The sequence below is a fragment of the Heteronotia binoei genome, chromosome 9 (assembly GCF_032191835.1).
Source record: "Heteronotia binoei isolate CCM8104 ecotype False Entrance Well chromosome 9, APGP_CSIRO_Hbin_v1, whole genome shotgun sequence".
Lineage (NCBI taxonomy): Eukaryota > Metazoa > Chordata > Lepidosauria > Squamata > Gekkonidae > Heteronotia > Heteronotia binoei.
The window spans coordinates 43724534-43733061 of record NC_083231.1 but is presented as its reverse complement, the minus strand read 5'-3'; the positions used below and the strand labels follow the sequence as shown (position 1 = coordinate 43733061).

The window sequence follows — 8528 nt, the reverse complement described above, 5'->3', positions numbered from 1 at the left end:
ACAGCCCTGGTCAGTATTTGGATAGGAGACTACCTCTGAATAAAATAGGAGTCAAGTTGTACCTTTAAGACCAACTTAGTTTTATTCAGAACTTAAGCTTTTGTGTGCTCTAAGCACATTTCATCAGAGGAGGAATCTGGTACAGTGAAAAGAGCCACAAACAGCTGGTAGGCAGTGACTCAGAATGCAAAATGGTACAAATTTAAGATCCAGTGACAGAATAGTAGAATTATCTGGTAGGCAGTGGTTCTGAATGTCTCTTGCCTATGGAGTTGCCATAAGTTAGCGGTGACTTGATGGAACTTTCCACTCAGCCAACCACTCAGTTTAGCTAAATAAAGAGCCTTTCTCTGAAGGTAACTTCTCCAGTAGAAGATGCTCTTGCTTTGGAGGAATACTCCTTCCACTGGAGAAAATCTTCTCACTCAGTGAAGTGTTATAATACAACCCATAGCAACAAGCCCAATCTTAAAATCATCACATAATTTATAAGGGCAAAACATACACAATAATAAACTAGGACAAAATCAAAGGATTTCATGCATCTGATGAAGCAGGCTGTGGCACATGAACATTTTTGTCATACTAAATGCATTATTATTTAACATGCCACAAGATGCTGCTATTCCAGGAAAAAAGATAGGAACAGTCTAACGATACAATTGAAAAAGAGAATACTGTTAAGCACAACAATTGTAATATATTGCAGTTGTTCAGAAGCAGGTTTCCAGCTATTTTTGGATCTTCCAATACATTTAGAGATTGGCAGTTCCTGAATCTTGTGCTGCTTAGAATTTTTAAAGCAAGAAACTCAACAGAATCCATTGGTTGGATCCCTCTAGCTTTTTCAGTCTATCTCACTTAAGAACATAAGAGCCCAGCTGGATTGACCAGTGGTCCATCTAGTCCAGCTTCTTTTTTCATTCAGTAGCCAACCAGTTTTTCTGGAGGTCCAGCAATAGGCCATAGAGGCCTTTCCCTGATGTTGCCTCCTGGCACTGGTATTCAAAGCTTTACTGACTCTGAATGTGGAAGTTCACTTTAGTCACCATGCCTAGTAGATACTGATAGAGTTATCCTCTATGAATCTGTCTAATTCCATTTTAAAACTGTTTAAACCTCTGGCAGAGAATGCCACATTTTAATCACTTGTGTAAAGAAATTTCTTTTTGGTCATCCTCAAGCTATTGCCCATCAGCTTCAGTGCATGCCCTTGAGTTTTGGTATTTTTGAAGAAGGGAAAAAGGGTCTCTGTCAACACTCTCCCTTATGCATAATTTTATAAATCTCTGTCATGTCCTAATTCTTGTTGCAGCCACTGTCCCACATGACTTGTATCCATCCACAACCATCCATAGCATGGCCTTCTTGGTGGTCAAAGGAGGCCCCTTCTCTCCTTTTCAGCTGCGGCAAAGCAGCTTGGATCCAGCCCCATGCTCATAATAATTGCAGGATTCATTCAAATATTGGGAGCCAGTGTGATGTAACCATTAGAGGGTTGGGTTAGGATCTGAGAGATCCAGGTTCAAATCCTCACTCTGCCATGGCAGTTTGCTTAGTGGCTCAGCCCAGTCACATATATCCTCAGCCCACCTAACAGGTTTGTTGTGAGAGGAGAGGAGAGAACAGTGTAAGTTGCTTTTCCCTCTTCGTTGGCCAGCCTCTTGTTGAGATATGTATTTAAAGCATTTTGATCATAAGTTTTGTTACAATATAGATGATACCTTTATGGATCTGCAGACATTACCCTTTACTTGCATGCTTCTGGTTTTCAAAAGGGCTTTGCTGCACTACATTGTATTCTACTGCTCTACTCAGCTATTGATAGCAGCTTCCAGTGTCACAAGGAGTCTTTCTCCAGTACAGAAAGTTCTTCTACTGGTGGAAGAGCCTTTTGCACTGATGGAAGGTGCCACCATTAGCTGAATGGAATTGATGTAACCCCATTGTGTTTAATATTAATTTTATAATTAGCAGCAGACTTCATAGCACAAGTATAGACTGAAATTATGTTATGCTTGTTTGTCAGTTTTGGAGATGACTGTGTTGGTTTTTTAGTGTTATTCTGTCTTCAGTAGCAAAAGCTTGGCATTGTCTTCATTTCTCATGCAACGTGTTCTTCAGGAGCTGTGTTGCAGGGAATCACAAAAGAGATCTTTGGCCCAAAGAAAATACTTCTGAAAGAAATTGCCAGAAACTTAAATCATTTAAGTGTGAAATAGCTATTTATCTAGATAATGAATGTGTAGGCAAATATGTATTTTAAAAAATCAAACATTGACATTTGTCATATACAAAAGCTATTTCTGCTTGATCTTTAGATTAGAAAGTACTGGCCATATATGTGAGATTTTGATCATATGTAGTCTGCAATCCTGGAATCCATATTTACTTTGAAATAGGGCACATCAAAATCAATAGGATTCATTTTATTCAAAGCAAACCACAGCACATGCACAAAATTTTCTGTTTTCTCCAATTAATTATCTTGTGCTCTGTGGTGTAAACAGAGAAACCTAGTTAGTCATTTTTTTCCAATATAGCATGTGAATTAGAGTTTTAAATATAAAACATCTAAATTCCCATTCTTCTTAGACAAAGAGGATATGGGTAAAGGGATGTAAGAATCTTGCACAGTGCTCACTTCCTTTCTGAATGGAAATATTGGAGAGAAGGAGATGCTAACTAGCCAACGTCCAGATTGGGTGGCCAAACTGTGGGTCGGGAGCCACATGGGGCTCTTTCACACTTATCGTGTGGCTCTTGAAGCCCCCACCCCGCCAGTTTAGAGAAGGCATTTGTCTCTTTAAATCACTTCCAAGTCAAACCAGCTGACAGCTTGAAGAAGGCATTTAAAGTTAAAGCTTTTATTTCCACTTCTCCCTCTCCCCCATCTATTTGCCTCCCTCCCTTCCTGCTCTCCTCCCTCCCTCGCTGTGTTGCAGCTCTCCAACATCTGATGTTCACATCTTGTGGCTCTCAGACATCTGATGTTTATTCTATGTGGCTCTTACATTAAGCAAGTGTGGCCACCCCAGATCCAGATGCTTCTGTTGCTCTTGTCCCTATAATCTGCCTTGTGGCATGATGTTTGTTTCCGGTATTAATTCCCCCTTCCAATTATGTTATAAGCTCCTTGTCTCTCTGCTTTGTGCCTGGGCCTTTGTGGTTCATCTTTAAAAGAAGCAACGGAGCACCCGTGGGCAACCCTTGCAACTTCCAAAGTTAGATGTGATTCCACAGTGAATGTGATTTTAGCTCAGGATAGATTGGCTCATGTTCTGTGGATTGTAGCTGTAGCTTTTATGTTGCACCAAGAAATCCAATGGACAATCCTGTCATCTAGTTACTCTGTAGCAGATCTCAGTGGGTTGGTTGGATCCAATTTAAAGTACTAGATTCAAAGATATAAGCCCATTAAAAAAGAAAGGAATTTGATCATGGAGTTTATTCCCAAGTAGAAGAGTGGGCTTATCACCCCCCTTCTATAATAATCTCAGCTGACACCCAAATATTAGAATGTTTACTAGGTCTGAAATAGAACAAAATAGAACACAAAAAGCAGTGAGTGATCTGAAAATTGGGGGGGGGGGGGGGGGGCGGGAAACAGATGCTCCTTTGCCATGATTTGTCATTCATGTTTGAAAATTCACTGCATTTTTCTTATTACAGATTAGGGTTTTAGGTAATCTTATATAAAGAACTGCATTTTCTGTTGTGATTTCAATAAAATTTAATTATACAGAACCATATGCTGGATTCTAAAAACATAATTCATGTACTACTTCTTAGGGCCAACCGCAATATCACAAAACTATGTATTTAATACACAGTAGGGCTTTTTGTTTTGTTTTGTCTTAACAGAAAATATGACACAACTTTTGCTTTTGAGACTTGCCTGTGGACCAATGTACATCCATTGTAGCTATGAACCCAACTGTGATGTTAGAAGAAAAGGCAAACAACTTACTTTGGGCAGCAGAGTAATTCACTGAAACTGCAATAACAGACCATTTCACAGCCTTTTCCCTCCCAGAAGTGATCTTGAAGACTTCCATCAATTGATCGAAGGCTGGTCATTCCCTCTGGAATCCTGTGACAGTCATGGTCTCTTAGCATTTTTCTGTAACAGGAGAGGCGGCCCGATGGTGTGAGGCTTGCACAAAGGAGGAGTTAAGTCACCAGAAAAAGAAGAATGGATACGGTCTTCATTTTTAAAAGTATTTGCAAGACCTACAGGACAAAGAAGGTTGTTAAGCATGTGTCTTCATGAGAAATTTTGTTGAATTCTTTTTTCTTTTTTTGCTCCATGGTTCCTTGAAAAACTGTACCCATCAAGAGTTTGAATTTGAAGTGCAAGATATAAATTATATAATTATGTGAAGGGGTGTGTGTGTGTATATATATATATATATATATATATATAGAGAGAGAGAGAGAGAGAGAGAGAGAGAGAGAGAGAGAGAGAGAGAGAGAGCTGTCAATTTAAGATTGGCACAACACCAACGAGATTTTTTGAAAGTGTTAAAATAGGGAAAAAGTTGTAGCAGGTCACATCAGCTAATATGTTCTGTGACTGAAACAGAGTCAGTTTAATTGGAAGATGTGTTGCCAACTCATGAATCATTGCTGAAGCAGAGTTCCCAGATTCTAGTTCTTCACAAATTGTCACATCTGCCAGAAGCAGAGCAGTTAAAAAAAGAAAAAGAAAGCTTATTGCAGTGCTGCAAATAATATTTATGCAGGCCACTGAAAGGGAAGGGAGGATGGGCTGGAAGGAAGTCGGTAATCATAAGCCACTGTTCTTCATAGCTGTCAGGTATCTCCATGGCCCCCATTTCTACTATTTCTGCTGCTTCTTTAATCAACACAGTGAATTTAAACAAGATTGAAATTGGCTGAATAGTCATAGCAGTCCCTCAGAAGGCTAAATGCTACAGTTTTAAAAGAGATGGGTCTGGGTTGTTTTTGTGTGTGTTGGGGGAGGGGTGTTTTTCCTCTCATACACTCCATGCAGAACAGCAAAATTTGTGACTTAACTCCTCAGCATGATTTTCATGCAGGAAAATGGTTTTGAAGGAAACAGGAACTATTTCTGTCCCTATAGTGTTCAAAGCCTTTATTTGGCTCCTCCTATGTTGAATCCATTCCCCACACAACTGCAATGAGGAATCGGCATTGAGTTTGGGAAACCCAGACCCAACTCACAACTGAACTTAAGAAAACAGATCTCTCTCCCTCTGGAGAAAATAACTGCTTTGGAGGGTGGTGTCACGTTCTCAGGATACAGGCAGGCAGGAGTCCAAAGCCAGTCCAAGGTAAAAGTCCATGAAGACAAGCAGGAGCCAAGTCACCAATGCAGAATCACAAACCAGAATCAGAAGTCAATGTCCAAAAGCCAAACGGTCAGGGTGCCAAGGAAATCAAGCAGGTCAGGATCAGGAAGGAGTGTGGATGCAAGCCAGAGAATAGACTTGTTTCCACAAGGTTACCAGGTCCTGGGTGGGAGCTATATGGGAGTCTCAATCAGCCTGCTCCCTGGGTGGCAGTGACTCTGCTAGAACTCAGGGCTGAGAGACCTGAAGCATCGGTGTGCCTCATGTCTTCGCTCTGAAAGTTCTTTCCAGAGCCTGCTTCGAACTCTTGAGATAGGAGGAGGAGAGCTGGGAGGAGATTGATTGTCAGCAGCTGGCCCATCAGCTGGTGCCTGGAGAGTGATTGATGGGCCAGCTGCTGTTTGTTCAGCTGAGGAACTGGCTGGCAACTCCTCCAGGTCTGTTAACCCTTCCAGCTTCTCCTCGTCAGGGCTCTTGACACTATCCCCCCCCCCCGCAGGACCCCCTCCCCGGTCAGGGTAGGCTGTGTGGAACTGCTGCATGAGGTCAGGGGCGTGTAAGTTGTCCGCGGGTTCCAATGAACAGTCCTCGGGGTCATAGCCTTCCCAGTCCACGAGGTACTGGAGGTCCCTGTGGTGAATTCGGGAGTCCAGGACCTGGTGGACCTCATATTCCTCCGTCATCAACCAGGACAGCAAGTGACGGCACTGGAGGTGGCGGTCGGATGGGATCCGGTGGTGTAGCAGGAACAAGGAGAGACAGGTGGAAGGCCAGGTGGATGTGGAGGGTGGCTGGCAGCTGTAGCCGGAAAGCAACAGGGTTGATTTGGTCCATGATCAGGTAAGGCCCTGAGAAGCGAGGGTCCAGCTTGCGAGACCGGCCAGGCCAATGCAGGTAACGAGTGGAGAGCCAGACGTGGTCCCTGGGCTTCAGTGGGGTCCCCCACCTATCACTTTCGGTCAGTGGCTGTCTTGTAGGCCTCTTTAGCTTGCTGGAGCTGCTCTCGGAGCAAGTCCTGGAGAGCCCGGAGTTCCTGCAGGTGCGCATTAGCAGCAGGGAATGCTGTGGGGGGCAGGACTGCGGGGAAGAAGCAAGGGTGGTACCCATAGGTGGCAGCAAATGGGGTCTGTTGGGTGGACGCATGTACAGTGTTGTAGGCAAACTCAGCCAGGGGTAGCAAGGCGGCCCAGTCATCCTGCTGGTAGCTGGTGTAACAATGCAGGTATTGTTCCAGCATGGCGTTGGTGCGTTCAGTCTGTCCATCCGTTTGGGGATGGTACGCTGAGGACAAATGCACCTCGGTGCCTAAGCTGGAGTGCAGGGTTTGCCAAAATCGGGAGGTGAACTGGGGGCCTCGGTCTGAGATCAAGTGTGCCGGGAACCCGTGCAGGCAAAAGATGTGCTGGAGGTAGAGCTGGGCTGTTTCAAGAGCCCTGGGTGGCTTGGGACATGGAACAAAGTGAGCCATCTTGGTGAAGAGGTCCACCATCACCAAGATGCAAGTGTGCCCCTTGGACCTGGGGAGCTCGGTGATAAAGTCCTAGGGTCCTGCAGGTGTGGGTAGGGGCTTGGCTGGTACATCCTCGGCCCGCCGGCAGACCTCACAGGAACCAACATAGCGGGCAATGTTGGCACGGACATGAAGCCACCAGAATTCCCGTGTGAGCAGGTGCGGGGTCTTGTGTTGGCCGAAGTGCCCTGCAGGAAGGGAGTCGTGGGAAAGGCGGAGCACGTTGGCCCGGAGGGGCCCCAGAGGCATGTATAGGCGCCCACGGTTCAGGAGGAGACCTTGGTGGGTAGAGAGGTCCCCGGCCAGGCTGTCTTGCACTTCCAGGAGGCGTTGCTGAGCCCAGGGGTCTTAGGCCTGGCTGGCCTGGATGTCTGCAGCCAAGGTCAGGCGAGTCATGGTGGCAGTGAAGACCGAGGGTGCAAGGATGAGCCCAGTTGGGGTCTCCTCTGTTAGAGGCACAGTGTACTCTGGTTTTTGGGAGAGGGCATCCGCTTTCCGGTTCTGGTTCTGCGGAATGTAGGTGATCCGGAGGTCAAACCAGGAAAAGAAGAGGGACCACCGGATCTGATGCTGGGTGAGGCATCGAGCAGTCTGTAGATGCTCTAGGTTCCGGTGGTCAGTCAGGACCTGGACAAGGAAGATGTTGTTCATCAACCTTTTCCTCAAAGACATTGGCAAAGTCTGTGTAGGCCGGGGGAAGTAGAGGACCAGCAGCCGGGGCAGCGGCGGCCAGGGTGGCTGACCAGGCCTGGTGAGGACAAGGGTCCTTGAAGCTCAGCTTTTCCTGTGCCCAGTCCACGAGGGGGTTGTGCTTTACGAGCCAGGAGAGTCCCAAAATGAGGGGAAAGCGGGGCATGTGAGCAACATCAAATTGTACTTGCTCGTGATGGTGTTGGATCTGAAACGTGACCGGTTGGGTCTCCTGGGTTACCGGACCGCAGTAGAGGAGGCGCCCGTCGATGGCTTCGACCAGGGTCAGGGTATCTTTGTCCTGCACTGGGATCTGGTGTTGCTTCATAAAGGCCACGTCGACAAAGCAGCGGGAGGCCCCAGAGTCGACCATGACGTAGACGAACAGCGAGCACCCATCTGGTAAGCCGAGTGTGACAGGTACGAGAAACAGGCCCTGGCTAGTAACGTAGGGTTCAGGGGACCCAGCTAGGTGCCCCAGTCAGGGGGTCCACTCAGACTTGGGGCTGGTCTTTTACTGGTGGCGGTCGCACGGTACTGAGCTGGGTGTGCTTGGCGGGGCAGCCGGAGGAGAAGTGTCCCGCCCCTCTACAGTACAGGCAGAGATTCTGTAAGTGGTGCCATGCTTTTTCCTCGGGTGAGCCGAGGCCATGCAGCCCCGAGTTGCATGGGCTCAGGATAGTCAGTCTCAGGACTGGTGTGCATTGGGATTGTCACCATCGCTAGACGGCAGGGCAGCTGAGAGGGACGGGCGCTGCTTCACACTTGGTGGCGGCTTTCCAGGTGGCCATCGATGCGGAGACACAGCATGATTAGGCCTTGCAGTGTGGCCGGTCAGTCTACTCATGCCAGCTCATCAAGGACTTTGTCAGCCATCCCCTCCATATACTGGTCCATGAGGGCAGCCTCATTCCAGGCCAGGTCTTGGGCCAGAAGCTTGAACTCGGTGAGTACTGGGAAACCGAGTCCCTACCCTGCTTCAGGGTCTGGAT

The 8528-nt window shown here is 46.7% G+C and overlaps 1 protein-coding gene across 1 annotated transcript; it reads right to left on the bottom strand.

The window, feature by feature from the left end:
- Positions 1 to 1969: 1969 nt before the first annotated feature.
- SCRG1 (stimulator of chondrogenesis 1) lies at positions 1970 to 7909 on the bottom strand. The gene is made up of 3 exons (XM_060247372.1): positions 7778 to 7909; positions 3971 to 4164; positions 1970 to 2177 (listed from the first exon to the last, which is right to left on the bottom strand). The coding sequence occupies exons 1-3, from the start codon at positions 7907 to 7909 to the stop codon at positions 2105 to 2107; spliced, it is 399 nt and encodes a 132-aa protein (XP_060103355.1). The 3' UTR covers positions 1970 to 2104.
- Positions 7910 to 8528: the final 619 nt, after the last annotated feature.

What these genes read in the sequence shown, in the direction of transcription:
- SCRG1 (XM_060247372.1), bottom strand. Translation starts at nt 7,909, where the DNA reads ATGGTCGACTCTGGGGCCTCCCGCTGCTTTGTCGACGTGGCCTTTATG. An exon ending in GCCTCCTCTACTGCGGTCCG is followed by an intron (nt 4,165 to 7,777) that starts GTAACCCAGGAG and finishes TAACTCCTCCTT; the next exon opens with TGTGCAAGCCTCACACCATC. An exon ending in GAATTACTCTGCTGCCCAAA is followed by an intron (nt 2,178 to 3,970) that starts GTAAGTTGTTTG and finishes AATTTCTTTCAG; the next exon opens with AAGTATTTTCTTTGGGCCAA.